Source organism: Erinaceus europaeus, chromosome 9 (assembly GCF_950295315.1).
Source record: "Erinaceus europaeus chromosome 9, mEriEur2.1, whole genome shotgun sequence".
In the NCBI taxonomy this organism is placed as follows: domain Eukaryota; kingdom Metazoa; phylum Chordata; class Mammalia; order Eulipotyphla; family Erinaceidae; genus Erinaceus; species Erinaceus europaeus.
The window spans coordinates 87,294,954-87,320,461 of NC_080170.1; the positions used below are offsets into that span (position 1 = coordinate 87,294,954).

Genomic DNA, 25,508 nt, shown 5'->3' on the forward strand with positions numbered 1-25,508 from the left:
AGAGCCATAAATACTTCAGGTTTTCTTTCTTTTTTTTAAATTATTATTTTTTTAGTATTTATTCCCTTTTGTTGCCCTTGTTTTATTGTTGTAGTTATTATTATTGTTGTCATCATTGATGGATAGGACAGAGAGAAATGGAGAAAGGAGGGGAAGACAGAGAGGGAGAGAGAAAGACAGACACCTGAAGACCTGCTTCACTGGCTGTGAAGCAACTCCCCTGCGGGTGGGGAGCCAGGGCTCGAACTGGGAACCTTATTCTGGTCCTTGCGCTTGCACCATGTGCGTTTAACCTACTGCGCTACTGCCAGACTCCCAGGTTTTCTTTTTTTAAAAATTTACTTTATTTATTTATTGGATAGAAATAGACAGAATTTGAGAGGGAAGGGCGAAGTAGATGGCGGCAGCACTGTTTCAGCACTTGTGAACCAAGCACTTTGCAGGTGGGAACCTAGGGTTTGAACCTAGATCCTTGTGCATGGTAACATGTTTCACCACTCAGCCCTGATACTTTAGATCTTCATATGTGGGATTACTCCTTTAATAATATATTACACTGGAAAAAATGTCATTTTGTTAAGCACTCTTTTTTTTTTTCTCTTTATTTGAGTCTTATACCAACATAGTAAAATAGACAAGTCAGGATTTGGAGAGGCATTTTGTTTGTTTTGCTTTTTTTTTTTTTTTTTTTTCTCATGTTCCTACTATATAGGTTGAATACATGAGGCTCAGAAAGATTGTTACTTACCCAAGGTCACAGGTCAAGCAATTGCCAGAGCCAGGTCTAGAACCCAGAGGAAGAGCTTATTTCACTACAAAGACATGAAATAGGTCATCACATAAAGAATGTCTAAGAAAATAAGATATATAAATAATTAAGTTTCGGAAATCCAAAGCGTCACAGTCCATAGTAAAAGCTGAAATTAATGAAAGTATGTCACTCTAATTTAAGAAGATAGGAGAAGAAATTATAACCTAGATGATAATTACCTTCTAAGGAGGACCAATAGAGTTGAGTATGCATTTATTTATGCAAAGCCAGCTCTGAATAAGTATCCAGGATTGACCTTATATCCTAAACATTTCCCTAATGGCCCATCATGATGACCTCTCCTTTCCTACTTTATGTCTTCAATAAAAAACCTTATTAAGAAACTACTTGTACCAGACAAAGCTTAAAATATTGTTTTTTTATCTAAAATGTATATTTGGAAAGTTGAAAGGGATATACTTGTTCTTAAATTTCTCTCATTTAATCCCACTAAACACTAGTGAGAGTTACTATTATTCAATCTGAAAAACTCCACTTGGGCCTAAAAGAACAGAAAAAGAAGGAGAAGAAGGAGGAGGAAGAGGAGGAGAAGACTCAGTGTAAAAGAGATTGGGAAAATGAATACAATTTAGAATAAGTGTGGTTGGAAAACATTACACAAATTTAGCAGTTTAAGACAAACTGTGTCAAGAAACTCCATTTACTATTACTCAGAGTCTGGCATATTTGATCTTGAAAAGTGGTGGTTGCAATTTGTCACATAGTGACCATATTGCTTTCACCAGACCTACTTCAGAAACAAATCTCTCAGTCTGTTCAAATATAAGAAAGACAATTGATTTGATTCTGACTCACTCAACAGACATGAGAGACTACTTATTGGACAACCTCACTTTACCTCTATGTAAGACTTCTCTTTGTAGAATATTATTATATGGCTATCTCAGTGGGAAGTAAAGTATATCCAAATAAAAGTAAAATTAATCTTTGAATGACTCAGACCCCTGGGTAGAGACAAATACTATGTGCATTTTTAAAAGTTAATGTGATCAATGAAAATAAATTGACTATGAGTTGTGAGAGATTGATCAGGTTCTGTTTGGGATAGTTAGAAAGTAAAGCAATGACTTGAGCTCCACAAAAAAGGCACAAGAAACATAAAGCTACAGGAACCATGTATTAAACCTGAGATTTTTGTTAACTGCAAAAGGTGGGCTACTACACTGATTGACTGAGGAGGACAACACTAAATAAATGTTCCCTTATTGTTCTAGTTAAGACAGTTTGGAGACAAACTGTATAAAATGGGTTCATTTTGATTCTGCTTTTATTAAAACTGACAGTTTTCATCTCTGTAAGTCAATAACAATTATCAGTAATAATAAGCTCCATTTCAAAATTGGATGCCAACTGATTAAAAAAAATTTTACTGGTTCCACTCCACTATATGGGTGGATATGTTATCTGTATGCTATCTGTTTGCTAAATAAATACAGAACCAAGATTATAGTTTTTATATAAGTTATGACATTTTATATTCTAAATAATACATTATAATTTATGGATAAAAGTATAATCTTGGTTCTGTATTCATTTAGTATATAGATTATTCACAGTTAAAGTGAGTTACTTTATGTGCCATGCATAATAGTGGACACTGAAGTTAGGAAAAGAATTAATGTCCTACCCTTTCTCTTAAACTGAACACACTAGGGATACCATTTGTAATATATAATGCTATAGAAATGCAATATGTATATAATGATGCTAGTGCAAAATGTAGCATAATCACAAAAATAGAAGGGAATAGAATGGGATCAGAATGACTTCAAAGTGCTGTTTCTTGTAGAGGAGACAGAAATTATCCAGGTCAAGAGGAAAATGCATTGTGGGTAGAAAGGTAACTGACTTTTGAAATATGACATAATATCAGAAAGTATTTGAAGATGATACTGGAAAGATAAATAAGCAAGAATAGATCAAGTCAACCATGCTGAGGAATTTACATTTTAACTTATGCTTAAAAGAGAACTATTATACATTTTTATTTTATTTTATTTTATTTTTTTATTTATTAAAAAGGAAACATTGACAAAACCATAGGATAAGGGAGGTACAGCTTAGCACAATTCCCACCACCAGAATTCTGTATCCCATCCCCTCCCCTAATAGCTTTCCTATTCTTTAACCCTCTGGGAGTATGGACCCAAGGTCATTGTTAATAAGGATAATAATATGGCCAGATCTATGCTAGGTAAAGATAAGCACAAAGGGAATAGGGTTCAGCTCTTGGAATGTGATGGTAGAGGAGGACCTAGAAAGGGTAGAATTGTTATGTGGGAAACTGAGAAATGTTGCGCATGTACAAACTACTATATTTTACTGTCGACTATAAATAATTAAAAACCCCCATAAAGGAAAAAAAAGCTGTTAGGAACCAGATAACAAAAGTAGAGTCAGAAACTTTCTTATGGTGATAAATTGAGCTTTTCAGGAGAATCCAATTTTAATGAGCAGACCCAAAAATTATGCAGAGCTCACAGATGTCAGACTAATTGCCTTCATTTTATTTCTTGCCATGATTGTCTTCTTCCCCATAGGATTCTTTCCGTGTCCCCAGAATCAGTGGAAACTAGAAAGATAGATCACCTGATAGGGACCTTGCCTGCCATGGGTAGGGTTCAGATTTGAACTCAGGCAACCATGTGGGACTGCCATGATCTGAGAGAAGCTCTCCCACTACTCTGGTGTCTTTTTCTCTCTCAGTCTTTCTGTAAAGTCCGCATGGAATGGTGAAATTATGAATGTGTGAGGCTCCAACCCTTCCCTTGCCTCCCACCCTTAAAAATAAATGTAATAGTTTGTCTTCAACTTTAGGCTCAGTTTCTTGTTTTTCTTATTATATTTTTTTTCTGAATATACACATGCGTGTATATAACATGTCTAAACAAGTATATTTGTGCTATAAACATGTGGAAAACCTAGGATAAATAGAAAGAATTCCATTTCTTTTTCTTACTTTTGGTTATGAGTGGGTATTATTCGCTTTGCAGACTCAAGGCAGTAAATCATTATATATATGGTGTTATTTGCCAGGAGAATTGAAGAACTAAATGGAGTTGGGTAGTGTCCATATTAGAACTATTGCCTTGTCTAGATAAAAGGTAATGGAAGTTAGAATCAGGGTACAGTTGGTAGATTTGAAAAGCATAAAATAGATTTTTTAAAAAAAAAATTAGAGTCAAAGGATACAGTGCATGGATTTAACAATTGATGGAAATTATATTTAGGATTATTCCCATGTTCCTAGAGTTTGAAGCTGAATAGGCAGTGTTATAGCATAATGGTGAGAATTGGGAGGAAGATTAAGTGTGGTACAAATAGATGACATGGAGATTGATTTGGTTTTGTACATAATAAATGTGGTATTTCTGAAATACTTAGAATTATACATGGGCTATCTATGACTTTGGGATAACTACTGCAGTTTCAAAGGAGGGGATGTGGACACAGAACTCTGGCATTATACGCCTATTATCTTATAATCTTATAAATTAATATTAAATGATGAATAAAATTTTTATTAATAGTAATAATATATATATATATATATATATATATATAGGTTGGGAGTTCGGAAGAGACATTCCACTTAATACATTTAGAAACTACAGTTGTTTAAAACTAGACATGGATTAGATAATCAAGATTTAGTGTGCAGATTAAGAAAATTAAATCAAAACCATGAACTAGAAGATAGACAATATTTTGAAGGGTTGAGTATGAAAAAAAAAAGTCAACAAATAGAACTATAAAGGACCTTAGAGGAAAAAATGAGGATAGTTCTCATGGGAGCCAAAGGAGAAGTTTTGAGAAATAAATAACAAAATTCCAACGAAATGTCAAATAAGGCACAAATGGCAGAATCACTGTTTGTGGTATTTTTTCATACTATTTTTCAATGGAATTATAAAGACTTATAAAAGTAGGTGGGTCAGTGAGTGAGGAATAAGGAGGAGGAGAAAGTGATAGTGTAATTCTTTCAGAGACTTAAAAAAAAAAAAAGGAAGTGGAGATGGCACTATAAAGTGGGGTGTTTGGAGTTCATCATTAAGGAAAGAAGAGAAGGAAACATTCACAGGTTGTGAGTGCAGGTAATATTGCAGGAAAAGAAGAAATCTCAAGAGAAAACAGAGCACAATGGAAAGAAGTTCTGGAGGGGGAAAATGAGATGGAGAAAACACATATGTAAAGGAATCAGCTATGATCAACTATGATGGAAGAAATTACTCTCTGAGAGAGAAAAACAGACATAACATAGAAGATACTGGTAAATCCTTTGAAAACTGGAAATTCAAAGTCAAAACTAACATTGTAAAACTTAGAAAAACCTTCCCTCTGCCCCCAAGCATTGCTCAGCTCTGGCTGATGGTGATACTGGGGATTGAATCTAAAATCTCAGATTTAATCTAAGATCTAAGATTTCGGTATGAAAGATTTTTTTTCCATTATGCTATCTTCCCAGCCCAGAAAAAATCTTGCATTTGTGTTGTTCTTTATTTTCATATAAATTTTGTAATATATATATATACATATATATATATATGTATATATATATATATTTCTGTAAGTATTATCACTGGGGGTTAGTGTTTGCACAATTCCTGGTAGCTATCTTTTCCTTTCTTCCAGACAGAACAAAAATGGAAAATTTCCTGCTAAGGGCCTTTTGGCTATTTATAATATAATTTTCAGTTCATAAAAATTATCAACTTAAAAATGAGCACTTAATATTGCTATGATACAGGCTCCCAGATTTGTTGAATATTGAGTTCCACCTACAGTTGCCTTGACAGAGCCAGACCAAGTGATTTTGAGACAGTATGACACATGGACAGGATTTTTCCTACATCTAAGATAGAGGGTAAGAAACAAAGAGACATATAGAAACAGACAGAAGAGATGAAACACCACAGCAGTGCTCTTAGGCTTGTGAAGCTTCCTCTGCTGAGGCTCCCATGTCTTGACTTGGGGCTAGAATCTGGATCTTCCCACATGGTAATATGCATATTCTAAATGGTGAATCACCTGCTAGTTCCTATTAAAATTATTTCAGGTATGCAGGGTGGGATTTGGATTTGTGCCCTTAGTTTTTGCTTCTTAGTTCCCACTCTATGGAAGGAAACTGGAGTCCCAAATTAATATGATTTCATTTAAGATCATAATCAGTACATTAACAGCATAAACTATGAACACTCAGCAAATATTCTACCTTATGAAGACTTCAATACAATGTTGCAAAGGCACTTCATCACACTTCAAAAATTCCAGAGGAGGAATTCCTTGCCTGCAATCACTTTGACAACAACTAGATTGCCTGAATGCCTATGGGAGAACTAATAAGGAGGTGATGTTAAACATTTTATCTTCCTTTTCTTGAGATGACCTGTTTGCACATCCTTCTAAATGTTCCTTTGACAGAGGAAGATTTTAAACTTGTCTTACTTTAGCAAAATGAACAAGGAGAACATTTGGTTAATATAAGAGTTCCCTTTCGCCAGGAGACCAGGTAAAACTAAGTATGTAGATTAATCAGACCCAGGCACTGACAATCACACTAAAAAAGAGCCAAAGGAGAAGCTCAGCTGCCCTCCCTCTCAGTGAAGAGAAGCACTATGATTTAGCATAAAAACATGAAAGATTTCTGTAGTTTTGCCAGCTCAACAAGAGAAAAAAAAATTAACCCTACATTTTCTTATTCCAGTTGCCTCAGCATGTTTTTTTTTTTTCTTGGGGGGGGGAAGGGTTGTTCAAAGTCATAGATGTCAGCAGGAGAGAGCAGTGTTCATTATGAATGCACCCTAGCATGGATTAGAAGGGATTAGTCACCACACATGAACACATTTCTAGATTTGCCATCTATTTTTTAAGGTTCTGTATAAATGCAAAAAATTAAGCAAACACCAAAAAAAGACCCTCTAAATATTTTCTTCTTCATTCTTAAATTTGAAAATATGTGGTAGGAGCCACCATTTTAATAAAAAATGAAGTTTCAATTACATTAAGTAGAATGTCCCTGTAGAATTAATTCACTTAGTCGCTGGGTGACACTGGGTGTGGCTCAGTGAGATTTAGAAGGAATCCAATTTAGAGGAACAGTCTGCATCAAGCAAGTGCTTTCTCCACACCTCTCCCAACATTGCAAGGGAAAGACACAGATCACATTCTCTAATATAAGAATAATTTACTGTATGAGATAAAAATGGCAGATTCGGGTGGAGGTGAGGTAGGAGAGAGAAAGGATACCAGTCTACATTGGTTATTTTTACATTTCAATTACAAACTAAAATCATTTTATTTTTAAACAAAGGAAACACCTCACAATTTCTTGCTTTGTGGGCAGAACTCACATCTTACAAGGTTATCACCATCTACAATATACACAGTAATTAAACTATTTAAAGTTAGCCCCAAGATATTTGGAAGGCATGAGTCAATGAAATCTCAGGAATTCTTTTATTTTATTCCATCACTCCTTTATCATCTTCATATGTCTACCCCATTTCCATTTTCTTCTTTCAGCTATATTAATCTTTAGTCATAATTAATGGTTAATAAAACTCATTTATGCTTCCTTTTCACCCACTGGCAATGCATTACAAGCCAGAAATTCAAGACTGCTTTTTTTTTTATGCAGCTCAAGTGGAAGAGGAAGGAAGTGCAATTCCTCTAGCCCCCTCCCACATTTCTGCTGGATTTTATGGGTGTGGCAGAGTTTAGACCTTGCAGGGTTTTGCCCTTGTTTTCTTCCCTATTAAGGAACAGAATGATTAATAAGATGCCAGAAGAAAGACAGACACAGTCACATTTTGCCATGAATGTTGCAGGATCACTTCACTCACAAGCTGGGAACCTGCATTAGACTTAATTCATTCTATAGAAATGTCAGTCAGTGTGGTTTGGAGCCCACGCCCTGAGCACACCATTTCCCCATTTCCTTCCATCTGATTTAATGGTATACTAAACACTTACATACATAAATGACAGGCAACAGTGATTAATAGGAAACAGGATAATTTCACACAGGATCAAATGCATAGACAAAATAGGACAATTTCTATACCCCTCAGTTTTCTCTCTTCAATGTGAATTTTGCTAGATCACATGCAGGCAAGTGGGTGGAAACCATATAGAACACATGCATGACGGCTAAACATGAAGTATGTGTATGCAATACACATTTACATGATTTTCTCCAACTCTCAAAGCACACAGTTTCAGCTTTATCATTTGCACATCTGAGTAAATGTGTGGGCTATCAGTGAGACAAAACTGGGTAAAAGCAGCAGCTCCCCTTTAGGAAAGGGAATTTCTTTAGCTTTAATTCCCTCTCTAAAAATAATGTTTAGTGTCCTTTGTCAAAGGAGGGATATATATATCAATGTATAGTCAAAGGGTGGCAAAAGCTTGCAAGAATTTACGGTTTTTAAAAAGAATAGTACTGACTTCTTTAGGGCTCCACCTTTCTATATTTTATTTCCCCACTTCACCAGTGGGGCAACCTCAGAACATTTTTTTGATAGTGTGCTTAACCCAGCCACCTGTTCTATTGCATTTATGTACTAGAGTGGTGACAAGGAGAGGAAATATCCTGGTTTGAAAAATGAATCAATGGAAACATCAAGTCTCAGTAATCATTGATCAGTTTAGGGTACTGCATGTATGACTCTTGTGTCCATCCCCAAGCATCTTTACAAAAACCACACACAAAACCTAGTTGTCTGTAAGTCATTCATTCATTCATTTATTCATTCATTCATTTCTACCATGCCCCTCCACCCACTACTCTGATATTCTACTTCTATCTTCCTTCCCCCTTTTTCCTCCTCCGTTCACTCCCCACCCCTCCTTCTAGGGCGCTGGCTAAATGTGCAAAGCTGGCAGACTGTCTTCTCTACTCCCTCCCTATCACCTCCTTTGGATTCAGGGAATGTATTACAAATTGCCCAATATCCAGTACCTGCCCTGGAATAATGCCCAAATCCTATCATTTGCACTCCTAAAATAATCTGCAAAAGCTTTTTTTTTTTTTTTTTTTAACCAAGACTGTTCCTATTCCCATGCGCACTAGAACAAGCTACAAGCACACTCACCCATCCCCACACCCATTTTTTTTTCCCCCTTAACCTTCGCCAAAACCACTCAAGCTTATTCAATAAATGTTTGAACGCTTCTTTTGGAGAATGCCAGAGTATGGTCGGTTTCTGCAGAATATCATATTCCTTGTTCCTTTCTTCCCTCTTCCCAATCAAGTTTCTAAAATGTCTTAAACGAAAAGGAAGCAAAACCTGGGCAGCAAGGGGAGGGTGGGAGAGGCTGTGGGGAGAGTTTGATACTTGCTAATCTTGTATATATCTCTCTTCCTAAAGAAAATGAGTCACCATGTTTATTATCCAGAATGTTAGCCCGTCACTGGTCTCTAGCAATCGCAGGTAACAAGCAAGGGAAGGAGAGAAAAGACCTGATTTCCAACAGGTAATACTGGGCTCATCTTTCTCATCCCATCGGAGCGCAAGGCTCCTAGGGGCGTGGTCCCACCCTCTTCCGACCAGCTGGTGCACAATCGGTTACTGATCTTGCTAAGGGGATTTTCCCCTTCTACTCGGCCAATTTCTCCCCCACCCCAGTTGTCTTTAGATTTTTTCCCCTCTCTCTCTTTCTTTTAAAATCTCCTGAATCGAATCAGTTTCATTCATTGAAAAATAAATATAAAGCTTCACTGTTCATTTGAACCTCACGCATGTACGGAATAAGTCTTCTTCCGCAGCACATGTGAGGAAATGTACAGCAGAACAAGCAGTACTCATTACTGAATGTTATTTCTTCAATCCTGCTTTTTTGTTGTTGTTGTCGAGATTATTATAAAGATTTACCTTCCCGTCTTGTAGGTAGAGCCCACATTTCCACCCCACACCCATTTCTATATCCACACCCGCAAAATCAGAGACCCTACACACTGAACATTTATCAATAACCCCCAACATCTTATTTCAAGCCCCAAAGCGTGATTTCTCCCCTAATCTCAGTCTAATTAGTAGCAGCATTTCAAAACCTGAGCATGAAAGACAGAATAGAATAAAAGCTGAGATTCAAGCATCAGTTCCCATATGCTAAGGAAACGCAAACACGAGCACCAAGGCCAGAGCAGAAGCAGTTAAAATACAGTCTCTGCCTTTACAGAGAAATATTGCACTCCAGTAATCTCACAACAGGAAGAAGTAAAAATCTTTAGCTCTACCTGTTTGGTTCTTCTCATACAGCACAGCATGGTTGTAACGTCCCTTGCCTTCTTCCTGCCTTCTCTCCTTTCCTCCTCTCTTTCTTATCCCCCCCCTCCACCTCTTTTCTGCTCGCTTGCTCACTCGCTCTCTCGCGCTAGCGCACTCTCTCCCTCCCTCCCTCTCTCAACCTCACACACACACACACATACACACACACATACACACACCAGGGCAGTTAGCAGCAACTGTAAGGTCCACAGCTAGTGCTCATCGCACATGCTCTCCTCTCTCCTCTCTCTCTCTCTCCCTCTCTCTCCCTCTCTTTTTCTTTCCCTCTCTCGTTCCCTCTCTCCCTCCCTCCCTCCCTCTCCCTCGCTCCTCTCTGCCTCTTTCCCAATTTCTATCACCTACCCTTTCTGATCTCTTTCTCAGGATTGTGCACTAGCTTTCAATGACTAATCACTTCCCCCCCCCTCCATTCCAGACCATCACCCCCTTCTAGTCCCCTGCCAGCTTCATGAATATTTAAACATCTCCAATCTGGACCCAATTACCCACCGACTCTCCCACAGCATTTGAGAGGATGTTGGGGTGGGGGCAGAGATAGATATTCCAGCCTGTTCAGAAGATTGGATGGAATTTGTTTAAGGGAAGAGGGGCTTTAGGGATGCTTGCATTTTTCACTAATCCTTTTACTTTCCAGCACCTCAAAAAGCAAAGAACAACCATTTTAATGATTAGTTATATTTATATATATATATGTATATGCATATATTACAAATCATATCTACTATTTAGATTTTATGAACAGTTCATAATTGAGTTAACCTCTCTCAAAACAAATATGCAAATATCTTACACTCTATATATACTGTTTTCAGTAGTCAAATAACCTAAAATGGATATTGCATACAGAGAAGCTTCTTTTTTTTTTTTTTTTTTAAGAAAGGATTAATTAATAAAACCATAGGGTAGGAGGGGTACAATTCCACACAATTCCCACCACCCAATCTCCATATCCCATCCCCTACCCTGATAGCTTTCCCATTCTCTATCCCTCTGGGAGCATGGACCCAGGGTCATTGTGGGTTGCAGAAGGTAGAAGGTCTGGCTTCTGTAATTGCTTCCCCGCTGAACATGGGCGTTGACTGGTCGGTCCATACTCCCAGTCTACCTCTCTCTTTCCCTAGTAGGGTGGGTCTCTGGGGAAGCAGAGCTCCAGGACATATTGGTGGGGTCTTCAGTCCAGGGAAGCCTGGCCAGCATCCTGATGACATCTGGAACCTGGTGACTGAAAAGAGAGTTAACATACAAAGCCAAACAAATTGTTGAGCAAAGAGAAGCTTCTTAATGCACATAGGCTTCTTTGAAAATTGTTATTTTGATTTAGTTGAAAAATGTTAAGCACATTTAGACAATGAGCTTGTGTGATATTAACAGTATCCAAAATGACATTTAATAATTTGGGAAAGAAAAAAAGTTCATTTGTTATGGAAAGAAAGGATATATCATGAAGCCTACTTTTCTAGTTCCTTCCGTCTTTTTTTTTTTCTTCAAAATTTTGGTGGTAGAAAAATATGATTTAAAGAAATGTGTAGACCACAATTTTAAAATATCTTCAGAATGTTACTGAGCCTCTCTGTACCTAATTTTCTGATCTTTAAAATGGGGATAGTACTGCCAACATATTATTTACAACCAAATAATACAATATATTCAAAGTATGATGGAATCATTTTTAATACATAGCAGCTTTATGTCAGGCACTGTATTTCTCTGAAGTTTGGGCAATATTCTGAAGTGAATAGCTCAAAAACTTTCAAACTAGTTCTTATTGTTAATCGATAATGATAAGCATATCCAATTATATAGCTCACACTCTTTCTAGTCTCTCCTTTTGTAATCCTAGTTAGATAGGTAGCAGGCAGCTTCTTATTGAATGTGTTATCAAGATCACTAATCTTGATATATGCTAAATCTCAATACATTTTAACAAAATTCAAAGTACATCTATGTCAGATCTCACAACTTGAGAGGTTAACTAGAGAGTATTGGCTACAACTTTTCCCTAGGGGTTTTCTCCAAAGACAAACTGCTTCATATCTAGCTTTACTTGGTCTTTCACTCTTCTCAGTTCACTTTTTAGTCTTCAAAGTTTATAACAAAAAAAATTGGAATTGACTTCTATGCTTAATATTTTTCTAGTATTATGATGAATACAGTCAGAGCCATGTTTTCAAAAAGAACCTCTTATGAATTGAAATGATAGAAGAGTGCAAAGACCAGCTAGGAAATGGCTTCATCAGAGAGACTTTACTTGTAGAGTTGGGAGAATACCTTACCTAACCTGCTAGGAACTAGAGAGTGACAACGAGAAGAAGCAAAGGAGAGTGAAAGCAAGGGGTAAGAAAGTTGTGTGTGTATGTGTGATTAAAGATCCATTGATATAATAACTGCTTCAACAATATATATGGCCAAACTCAAAGAAATGTAATTGGCCATAGAAAGAGGGCAGTGGGAAACTTCTTTTTTCTTCCAGCACTTTCCCTCTGACACCTCAATTACATCTTCTTTCCCCATTTATGTATTGAGAGGAAATTTGAAAACAATACAGAATAATGAAGTCAGAGTCCATCCAGAGCTCAAAACCAGGAATAGGTATGGAAAGTTTCTGTGGCTAGATATACTAAACTACCCTCCTTCTGATATGTCCTCAACAGTGTATATGCCAATATCTTATCTGATACTCAAAATGGGATGGATGAGATAATGAATCCCATGTTGATGGGATACTAAAGTTAGGTGTATTCAATACTGAAACTAGGTTACACTGATAGTAAGAAGTAAAGCTAGGATTCCAAACATTTCAAATCACTAAGCAATATCACCGTTCAACAGGCTACAACATTACATTCTCAAGAAATGAAACTATGGATCCTAAGTTTTTATGATGAAATTAAATCAGCATTCTACTGGATCTACCTATAAAGCCTACTTCTACCTATGAGTTGTGAAGAATGAACTAAGAGGTTTATCCAACAATAAGCCTTTCATATATATTCACCTACACTCTAAACAATGTAGATTATTGATTGGATGGAATAAGGGAAAGTATACACTGTGATATAGAACTATATTCTATAATCTTATAAGCATAAAATTAAAAATAATAAATTCAATAAAATGTAAGGAAATAAAAAGAAAAAGAAAATAGTAATGTGACCCTGACACAAATATATATATATATATATATATATATATATATATATATGAAAATAAAGTCCTGATACCCACCAACTAATGATTCAGTGAATCCACTAATCAGTATATCCATATGATCAATCATAAATAATTCAGATACATAAATAATTTATATTAGTAGATTAACTTTAGTAGTTAGTAGGTTAATTTTATATTAGTACATTAACTCAAGACTATAAGATGTCATCCTAACTATAGGTTAGACAATACCATATTTTCTTTTTTTTAAATTTATTTATTTATTAATGAGAAAGATAGGAGGAGAGATAAAGAACCAGATATCACTCTGGTACATGTGCTGCCAGGGATTGAACTCGGGACCTCATGCTTGAGAATCTGATGCTTTACCACTGTGCCACCTCCCAGACCACCATATTTTCTAGAAGAATGTAAAACATAGCAGATATCAGATCCTAGTTTGGTTATAAGAACACCCTGAATTTCATACTAAAGTGGTGGTGTTTTTTCTAATACACTCAAAAGTCACAGGATTTTTAACAACTGCTCTACCAGGTAGTCTGCCATTTTAGGCATATGACTGGCACTTGGAGAAAATATGTTAGTGCACTCTCCCCCTGCCACCCCCAACAGGGATATATTTTTAAGTTCCAAATATTGTTATAGTTATGTGTTTTATATGCAAGGCTGAGAGGGGAAGAGATAAAACCATTACTCTATCATATATGGTCTAATGATTGAATGGGGCAAAGAATTCATTCTGGCCTCTGAGTAACATCCCCGGATCACACTGTTTTTTAACTTTTTGTGTCAACCTTTATTTCTATATTAGTTTACTGGGGATTGCTGTAAACAGAGACTAATAATCTTTAAAAGACAGAAATCTGTTTTATCTCAGTTCAGGAAGCTAGTATGGTTCCGTATGGTCCCAGTATGGTTCCGTAGCCCCCATGTCCACTTGGTCGATTCCAAATTATATTCCTCCATGAGGATAATTTCTGGAACCATCCGTTCCACCCCGGTTCCATGGTTGCCAGTTCTTAGCAACATCGCCCCGCCAGATATTCGTCGGGATGCGGCATCATCTAAGTTCATTTCCCACGTCTACGCTCGACCGGACCTGCCAATATACGCGGATATCTTCGCCCACCCTGTCCAATGCTTGACGTCTTGTCACCCAATCTGGTCCCCTATGCCTACACTGAACTTTTCTGTTCCAGACTCTTGGAAACAGAGTTGGCAGTCAGCTGAGGTAAAGAACAAACACCTCATCACAGACCCCTGCAAGCGTCAACCCGGCTTTGACCTAGCACGTTATGATTGGGCCCTCCTCAATCGCTATCGAACAGGCCATGGCCAGTGCGCCACTATGTTCCATCGCTGGGGAGCCAGAGATGACCCGAACTGCCCCTGCGGCTCCAGACAGACTGTGACCCACATAGTCAACGACTGCCACCTCTCCAGATTCAAAGGAGGTCTCAAAACTTTACATCAGGCTCAACCTGACGCTGTTGACTGGCTAAGGAAGAAGGGCAAATGCTAGAAGAAGAAGGAAGCTAGAAGTACAAGAAGAAGGTGTTGTCAGAATTGGTTTCCTCTGAGGGCATAATGGAAAAATCAGACAGCAGCCTTCTTACTTTTTCTTTACATGGTTGCCCTTCTGTGCATGTGCACTTCATGTTGCTAAGTTTCTTTTTCTTAAAGGGCGCCCATAAGACTAGATTAAAACTCATCCATCTGACCTTGTTTGACCTTAATTACCTCTTTAAAATCCTATCTTCAAATATAGTCCCATTCTGGAGAACAGGTGTTAAGACTTCAGTGCATGTTTTGGAGAACTGAAGTGCATGCTTCAGCCTATAATGTCTGCATTCTCTACTAGTATTTTCTGCCTTTATTCACTTATTCACCATTTTCTGTGCTGCAAAAAATATTACCCTCAAGGAGATACAAACACATGTGAAAATTGAAACAAATGTTGTTTGCACAAAACATGACTTTATGTCAAATGTATATTATAAGAAATCAAAATAGGCCAGAAATCACAGGGAAGTCAGGCAAGGTGTTCAATTCATAAGTAGGATTTGAACAAGTAGAACAGACAGAAAGAGTTTTAGGAAAGGGAAAGAGACTACATTAAAATAGTCAAAATATGTAATCAGTTCATATCAAGGGACTAGAGAGTAGTTAGAGTGGTGGAGTGGTGAAGTAGGGCACCAAAGCAAAAATCTCTGGGTGGAGGGTGAGGGTAGATGTTCAGTTTCACTGGGGTGTGTGTGTGTGGGGGGGGGAGGACACAGACCTTTGGTAGTGAGAACGGTGTCAATATACACTCCTACTAACTTACAGCCTCACAAATAACTATTTAATTATTATGAGAGGGGGAAAATGGATTGAATGTCTCAAACTTTTTGATGCATACACCATAGGCTGAGTATATGTTCCTTCACTCTAAGCACTTAAGACTTCAAATTGGTAATCAGATTGAATTTTAACAGTGGGCTCAAATTGCTAATACATGTCTAATAGTGACTTGTTCTTTGAAATATTAAATATCCTAAAAGCTTAGACCAGGGAGAACAGAAGCGACTAGTGGCATTACTTTATAAGATACAGATATATATAAATAGCATAAAAGGACATAAATTATGGTGATGTACTGTGTGATACAGCAAATCCTGACAATAGTCTTTTCAAAGTTAACCCAACTGTCAAATAATTTGGTTACAGCAATAACTTTCTATTGCCTTCTTAAACCCTAAGACAGCAGGAACCTTCCTTTTTCTCTTTAAAGCCCATACATCTCCCAGTCCTGGAATCTCTAGGGTGGGGCTCAATGTCCTGCATGCTTCTCTCAGTTCATACCAACTAATATTGCATCTGCTGATCCCAGCCTAATCAGTGCAACCAGTACCAACTTGGCATGCTTCACTTCGGACTGTGTCCAGAGACTTCAGGCATGGAATGTCAACTCTTCAGCTTCATTACTCTGATTCCAGATGATGCTATGAAACCAATCTGACTTCCCTGGGCAAACAACCCCACCATGTGTCTTGGAGACTCACCTCCCTTAGATCCCTGCCCCACTAGGGAAAGAGAGAGATAGGCTGGGAGTATGGATCAACCTGCCAACACCCATGTTCAGCAGAGCAGCAATTACAGAAGCCAGACCTTCTACTTTCTGCACCTCACAATAATCCTGGGTCCATACTCCCAGTGGGGTAAAGAATAGGGAAGCTATCAAGGGAGGGGATGGGATATGGAGCTCTATGAGTGGGTAGTGTGAGGAAACATACCACTCTTATCCTATAGTCTCATCAATATTTCCATTTCATAGATAAAAATTAAAAAAAAACTGTGGAAGAGAAGGGTAGAGATAGAACAGAACACTTCTTAAGTGCAGGCAAGTGGTATCATCCTAAGGCTATCATAATAAATTGCCCTAAATTTGGTAGTTTAAAACAACAGAAAGTTAATATTTTACATTTCTAGAAGTTAATATTTAAAGTGTTGGTATGACTTTGAGGGAGAATCTAGTCTCAAGTTTTCTCCTAGCTTCTGGGGGTCATGGACAGCACTTACCATTCATTGATTGAAGATGCATCTCTCCAATTAATCTCAGTCCATTTTCATATAGTATTCTCCTTTTCTACTAAGAACATCATTGATTCTAGGAATCACCCTAAATCCAGGATGATCTTGAACTGAGATGTGCAAATTAATTATATCTGCATTTTCCCAAATAAAATGACATTCACATACACTGTAGGTTAGGGCTTTATTTGAATATAACCTTTTGAGGAACAAAAGTCAACCAACTATAAGGAATTAGACATAAAGGTATTAGAACATTTTAGAGACTATCTGTGATAATGTATAGTATGAAAAGGAAATAAGGATAATGAGCCCTGACAAGATGAACAGAATTGATGTAATGTATTATATAAGAAATAGCTAGTCATATATTGATTACCTTTTATGTTCTTGAAGTTCAGGCTTTCATAGTCAATGGCTTAACATACTATATTTCTTGAAGCCATTGATGACTAGTAATAGCTTACCTCTATATGAAAGCCTTTAGTAGTAACCTAAATATAGTCCATTAAACTCAACCTATATATAACAGCTATACTTATTCATTTTAATGTTTCCGAATTGTCCAAATCTAGTTAATATAACTTGACCTGGGGCAAGTATTGCAGTGGTCTAAGAAGAAACAGTCTCAACAGTTTAGTATTCAAATATCTTACTATTTCCAACCTTATACAATGTATACATTTGTGGCACATCATCTATGCAAGTGAGGAACCCTGAACTTTAAGCTGAAGTGTTTTCTTAATCAATCTGCATCTTTTTCTAGTATTGAGTGGAAAACAATTAAATTTTTAATAATTTTTTGCTTAAAAAGAATAAGAGATCAGGATAAATGGAAATAAGGAGGTAACAGAGAGAATAGAGAAAGGGATGAAAGAAAAAATAGAGGGAGGAAGGCTGTCTGAACTAAATTTTAGACATTTGAGTTTCAATTTGTTACAGTTTATACATTTGAGTTTCAAGTTGAGTTACAGTTGTTTCAATTTGTATTTGATTGTATAGATATGGTCATGTTTCTCACATTTCCATTCATATCCTGAATTTGTCTCGTTTTAAACTTCCTTCTGGAACACACATGGTTGGAAAAATAACAAAATGCAGCCTTCCTTGTGGGCTCTAAATAAGAAGTTCTCCATTTGGAGTCCATTAAATGCTAACTACAATCACATGGGAAATCAGAAAGGTGTCCTTTTCCAAAAAATATATACCTAACATCACAATCCATATTCTTCTATGTCATAAGAGACCACTTTTACTATATGGCTTTATAATACTGCTTTCTAAAATACATTATTTTCTATAGACTGGGGATAATGTTGGATTTTTTTGCATACCATAAAATGTATAATTGTCTAGTAAAAGAAATTTCACACATATGTGCATATATATATAGTAACTTCATATCATTTCAACTTTATTTGCTAATCTTGTCTTGAAGAGATGACAGATCTCATTTAAACATTCTTGATTTCAACCATCATTAAAAGAAGACTTATTCTATAATCTGTTATAATCTTTTGGTTTATTCCTTATTATTTCCTTTCTCCATTCTACCATAATTCTGTTAAGTTTAAAACCATGTTGTTTTTGTTTGTTTGTTTTACAAAAATTACTAGGTTCCTGTCTGTCTGAAAGATAAGTTTACTTTTTATGAGACATTTTCACAGTGAAGCCATCTAAAATACACCTATATTGTATCTAATAAGTGCTATTGCTTTGTAGACTTCAGCTGATTATTTTATTAAGTATTTTGCAGGAAGGGATATCAAGGATATTTATAACTTCATAATTAGGATGTTTATTGCACTCTGTTCACAGAATTTTCTTGAACAAACTCCCATACAGCATTGGGATACAAAGTCCCAACAAACCCTATCTAAGTTTCCTTTAAATTCCTGTAGAACATGTTTGATAGAGTCTACAAATGTCTCTGCTGATTATTCAGCTCTCTACTTCCAAATTTTCTATTCATTTACTTATCTCAAATTCTAAACTATTCTAAAATTCAACAGATTTTACTATTCAAGCTTTTTTCTTTTCTTCTTCTTCATTATTAGAGTTTCACTGCTATGGATGACTTTTCAGATAGACACAGAATAACAGAGACAGAGGGAGACAAGGTTATGTGTAGGGGTTGGGCTCAAATCTGCAGAGTGTGCATATGACAAAGCAGTCACTCTCCCAGGTTCTTCTTCTAGCGTTTGCCCTTCTGTAGCCAGTCAACAGCATCAGGTTGAGCCTGATGTAAAGCCTCGAGACCTCCTTTGAATCTGGAGAGGTGGCAGTCATTGACTATGTGGGTCATAGTCTGTCTGGAGCCGCAGGGGCAGTTCAGGTCGTCTCTGGCTCCCCAGCGATGGAACACAGCGGCGCACGGGCCATGGCCTGTTTGATAGTGATTGAGGAGGGCCCAATCATAACGTGCTAGGTCAAAGCCAGGTTGACGCTTGCAGGGGTCTGTGATGAGGTGCTTGTTCTTTACCTCAGCTGACTGCCAACTCTGTTTCCAAGAGACTGGAACAGAGAAGTTCAGTGTAGGCTTAGGGGACCAGATTGGATGACGAGACGTCAAGCGTTGGACAGGGTGGGCGAAGATATCCGCGTATATTGGCAGGTCCGGTCGAGCGTAGACGTGGGAAATGAACTTAGATGATGCCGCATCCCGACGAATATCTGGCGGGGCGATGTTGCTAAGAACTGGCAGCCATGGAACCGGGGTGGAACGGATGGTTCCAGAAATTATCCTCATGGAGGAATATAATTTGGAATCGACCAAGTGGACATGGGGGCTACAGAACCATACTGGGGCACAGTATTCTGCAGTGGAATAGCATAATGCCAGAGATGATGATCGTAGTGTGGAAGCGCTCGCGCCCCATGAGGAGCTGGCCAGTCTTGCAATGATGTTATTCCTCGCACCCACCTTTGCTGCAGTTTTTATGAGATGTTTGTGAAATGACAGAGTGCGATCGAGAGTAACGCCAAGATAGACTGGCTGGGCTTCATGCCGGATTCTTGTATCACCAAGCTGCACATTAAGCTCACGTGAGGCCGAGGCATGGTGTAGATGGAAAACAGATGATACCGTTTTAGCAGTGCTAGGAATTAGTCGCCATTTTTTACAGTAATCAGATATCAGAGACATGTCTTTCGTGAGTGTTTCCTCAAGGATGTCGAACTTGGATGCCTGAGTTGCACAGCAGATGTCATCGGCGTAGATGAACTTCCTTGAAGAAGTTTCTGGGATGTCATTGATGTAAATATTAAATAGCGTAGGAGCCAGAACAGAGCCCTGGGGGAGGCCACTTGAGACAAGTCTCCATCTGCTAGACTTGTCACCCAGATGTACCCAGAATCTTCTGTTTTGGAGAAGAAACGATATAGTGTTGGCCACCCATGGAGGCAGGCATCTTGAGATCTTGACCAGGAGACCACGGTGCCATTCCGTGTCATAGGCTGCTGTGAGATCAACAAAGACAGCACCCATCTTTACATTCTTCTGGAATCCATTTTCAATGTAAGTTGAGAGGGCCAGGGCTTGTTCGCAGGTAGATCTTCCTGGGCGGAAACCAGCCTGGGCGGGTGATAGGAATTTCTCTGTAAGATGAGAAATACGTGATAGAAGCAGCCTCTCAAGAAGTTTGTAGCACACGGAGAGGAGAGAAATTGGTCTATAGCTGGCGGTCAGTGTTGGGTCTTTCTTTGGTTTCAAAACCGCTATAATCTTCTTTAATAGTCATCACGAAGACTGGGGATATTCCTCCACTCGTGCTGACGGCTCTATCTTAGCCGACTGGGCTTCAGCGAATGACCTCTCCCTATTATACGATCCCAAACAACCAGGCTCTTTTCACAGTGCTAGATGGAATAAAGACTCATCACCCTACCTGTGCTGGATTAGCACAGTCAACGGCCAAGCCTTTCCCACTACGAGACAAGTTCTCAAGATCTTCCCGCACAGTCATCACCGCCCAGCTATCATCCACATTGGTCTCCAGCTCCCACTGATTCTGTGCTCTGAGAAACTAAGATGGAACTTTCGGAAAGCAAACTGGCGTCTGTTCAGTGATCTTACCAACAAATCTATTCCTACAATTCCAATTAACTCTATCCCCTCTGAAGATTCCTACAGGCGCTTCCACCAAGCCATCTTCAAAGCAGCTTCCCAAGCCATTCCTCGTGGGAGATGTGCTAACTATACGCCTTGTCTTGATGCTGAATGTGAGCAACTACTAAAGCAGTATGATGAGTCGGGCGACCCAGATGTGGCTGACCATCTCATTACTCTCCCAGGTGAGCTATCTTATTGACCTCCTACCTTGTATTTTTAATCTATTTAATTTTATTACACAGCACTGAAATATTAGAATTATTGAAATTGGAATTAAGCATGTCATGGGGGACATAAAGATATCTCTGTCTTCATGCCAATAATGCTTCCACAGTTTTATTTACTTTATTGTGATGGAGAATCTCATTAATGTTTTGCCATCCTCATATCTTAATATTAGAAATATTTCCATTTCATATTAGTAAAATGCCATTTTCTGGGAATTTCATCAGAATAGATACATTTAATAGTTTGAAGAACAATGAGGACATGATCTCCCTCTTAGTAAATCTTCAAATAATTTGTTTCAAAGACATTAAGCTTTGCAGGCCTTTAGTCAATTGCACTGCATTCCCATGAACTTCAAAGATCCTAGGAATCCAAGTGATACCTTTAATTTCATCTGAGATAGCTCACCATTTGATGATAGCAAGTGTTAAGCATCTTGTGCTGGAATGAAAGCATGTTTCTTATAAAGTTTTCATTTAAAAAGTATTGGTATTTTCTTTTCTATAAAGACATTTTCTCTCAATAAAGTCTTATATTCCTTGGGGTCACCACAGATAATACCTCTTACACATTTTTTAGTAAGAGTTTAAGTATAATTCATTCATTCATCTTTCCTGAGTCTTCTGCAGACACTAAATATTTCTTAGGCTATTCTTTACTTAATAACATTTTCAGTCCTTTCCTTTAATTTTGACTAATTACTATCCTGTCTTTCAACATACATTAATCATTTAGGATATATATATATATATATATTATATATATATAATCTTTAATTAACTAACAAATGTACTGGAGGTGCAGAAGGAATGATCATTGGCATAATTACAAATGTTAAATATGAATTAATACAGCAAGAAACAAGTGAACCATATGCCATCACCATGACAGTTCATTATGAACCTACTCAATGGTATAGTGGTATATGTTTTAACAGTTGTCTCACTACAGACATCAGGGAAAATATAATTTGCAGCATCTGCCAATTTCTGTGGTGTAAATAGCCCCATCATGGCATATTTCAAGCTACAAATGTCATGTAATACAGAGCTGGAAAGAGATACACACCAAAACATTAGATGGTCTTTCCACCAACAAACATAAGTAATCATAATTAGACATAAGTAATCATAAGACCATAGGTAATAGTATTAGAATATTCTTAAAACATTAATTAGGATGTGAATTATTACCCTATTCTTTAATAAAATCAAACATTTAATTTTATGTTTATATAGTTTATTTTTTAAAATGCCTTTGTGTAATAACTGGCCTGATTTTTTTTTTTTGAAAAGTTAGGTTTCAAAAGATCTATCTTAGAACCATGGTTAGCATACTAATTATTTAGTGCAACTAAAATTTTGAAACATTAGTTTATTTATAATTCTATTAAACTAAATACCCTCCATGCCTCCTTGGGGTCTTGTAGTTTTTTTGTTAACTTCCATTTCATTTTTTTCATCTGAGTAAAATATTGTATATGTATTCATGTGAGAGTCATTTCACTCTGCCAATAACTCTTTAGATTCTAATTCTGTCATCCCACATTCCTATCATCTTTATCTCTCCTGGTTCTATGCCATCCCACACATTGAGTGAGCAAGATTTATAAATCTATTTTTAAAAAAGGTATTTTTTATATTTATTTCCCTTTTGCTGCCCTTTTTTTATTGTTGTTGTAGCTATTATTGTTATTACTGATGTCATTGTTGTTAGATAGGACAGAAAGAAATGGAGAGAGGAGAGGAAGATAGAGACTGGGAGAGAAAGACAGACACCTGCAGACCTGCTTCACCACTTGTGAAGCCAGACCCCTGCAAGTGGGAAGCCTCGGCCAAAAAAAATATTTATGGGAGTTGGGCGGTAGCTCAGCGGGTTAAGCACACATGTGCAAAGCACAAGGACAGGAGTAAGGACACCGGTTCAAGCCCCCGGCTCCCCACCTGCAGGGGAGTCGCTTCACAGACTGGGAAGCAGGTCTGCAGGTGTGTCTATCTTTCTCTCCCTCTCTCTGTCTTCCCCTTCTCTCTCCATGTCTCTCTGTCCTATCCAACAACTACAGCAATAACAACAACAATAAAACAACAAAGACAACAAAAGGGAATAAATATTTAAAAAATTATATTCCTGCTACTCAAAACTTATTTCATTGTCTAGAATTCAGTTATGCCTCAGTTGTCTCTACCTCTCTGGTACATAAACTCAGGATTTAAACAAGCTGAATCTTTGTTTTTTATATTCTGCATTTTCCCCATTGGGAATATTGCATGTTCCAAACCATCCACTTTTCTTGCACTTACTATTCTATTAGTCTCCTTTATTCTCAACAAAGGACTAATACCATGACCTTTCCCCCATTTACAAAGTAGATGCATTCAGGCAAGAACCCATCCATTTTCTGCCTTGCCTCCATCAGACTTACCAGCACTACAGTTTCACAAAAGGGCAAATATTTACCTTGCATATTTGAAATATTCTCTCTTACTAATTCCTCAGAGATCTTAGTTATCCTATTCCCTTTATATCATTACCATTCTTCTCAAAACTCAACCTATTGCCTCCCCCCTAAAAAAAAAAAAAAAAGACTAGTGTTTCCCATCTATTTATTCTAGGTCTGTGTCACATTGTGACCTTCTGTCTATCATTTTCTTTTATCTCTCCTCATTTCTTAGTTTTTTGCAATTTGTCTTTGGTTTCACCAAATAATTAGATTTCAATAGGTCACTAGGAATTTTATGGGTGTTCTTTCTCTCTTTGTAGTTTCTCTCTCTCTTTCTCTCAGAAACACACATAACACACACACACACAATTTTTATTTCTTTTTCAAATTTCTTTATTGGGGAATTAATGTTTTACATTCGAAAGTAAATACAATAGTTTGTACATGCATAACATTTCTCAGTTTCCCATATAACAATATAGCTCCCACTAGGTCTTTTGTCATCCTTCTTGGACCTGTATTCTCCCCCATGCCCCTCCCCCCCCCCCCCCCCGAATCCACCCCAGAGTCTTTTACTTTGGTGCAATACACCAATTCTAGTTCAGGTTCTACTTGTGTTTTCTCTTCTGATATTGTTTTTCAGCTTCTACCTGAGAGTGATATCATCTAATATTCATCCTTCTGTTTCTAACTTATTTCACTTAACATGAATTTTTCAAGGTGCATCCAAGATCGGCTGAAAACGGTGAAGTCACCATTTTTATAGTTGAGTAGTATTCCATTGTGTATATATACCACAACTTGCTCAGCCACTCATCTGTTGTTGGACACCTGAGTTGCTTCCAAGTTTTGGCTATTACAAATTGTGCTGCTAAGAACATATGTGTACACCGATCTTTTTGGATGGGTGTGTTGGGTTCCTTAGTATATATCCACAGGAGAGGAATTGCAGGATCATAGGGTAGGTCCATTTCAAACCTTCTGAGAGTTCTCCAGACCATTTTCCAGAGAGATTGGACCAATTTACATTCCCTCCAGCAGTGCAGGAAGGTTCCTTTGATCCCACAACCTCTCCATCATTTGCTGCTATTTCCTTTTCTGATGTATGACATTCTCACAGGAGTGAAGTGGTATCTCATTGGCGTCTTTACTTGCATTTCTCTGACAATCGAACTTGGAGCATTTTCCATGTGTTTCTCAACCTTTTGGATCTCTTCTGTAGTGAATATTCTGTCTATGTCCTCCCCCATATTTGGATGGGATTATTTGTTTTCTTGTTGTTGAGTTTGGCAAGCTCTTTATTCTGGTTATTCACCTCTTGTCTGATGTATGGCATATAAAGATCTTCTCTCATTCTGTGAGGGGTTTCTTGGTTTGGGTAGTGGTTTCTTTTGCTGTGCAGATTTTTAATTTAATGTAGTCCCATAGGTTTATGTTTTCCTTAGTCTTCTTTATAATTGGATTCGTTTCATTGAAGACATCTTTAAAAATGTATGTGGAAAAGAGTTCTGCCAATATTTTCCTCTAAGTATCTGATAGTTTCTGGTCTAACATCCAAATCCTTGATCCACTTGGAATTTACTTTTGTGTTTGGTGAAAAATAGTGGTTCACTTTGATTCCTCTGCATGTTTCAACACATTTTTTTTAGGAGACTTTGCTTTCCCCATTTAATAGTCTGGACACCTTTGTTAAAGATTAGATGTTCATATGTGTGGGGGTTTACTTCTGGGCTCTCAGTTCTATTTCACTGGTCAGTGTGTCTATTCATGTTCCAGTACCAAGCAGTTTTGATAACAACAGCCCTAAAATACAATTTGAGATCTGGGAGTATGATGCCTACAGTTCTGTTCTTTCTTCTCATG

The 25,508-nt window shown here is 37.4% G+C and overlaps 1 protein-coding gene across 1 annotated transcript in view; it reads right to left on the minus strand.

Annotated features, from left to right (window-relative positions):
- The window catches only part of GAP43 (growth associated protein 43), a 103,283-nt gene extending 93,047 nt beyond the window's left edge, over nt 1-10,236 (minus strand). The window contains exon 1 of the mRNA XM_007516308.3: nt 10,071-10,236. Coding sequence (XP_007516370.1) covers nt 10,071-10,100 — 30 coding nt within the window. The 5' untranslated portion in view covers nt 10,101-10,236. The remainder of the gene's footprint in view (nt 1-10,070) is intronic.
- Nucleotides 10,237-25,508: the final 15,272 nt, after the last annotated feature.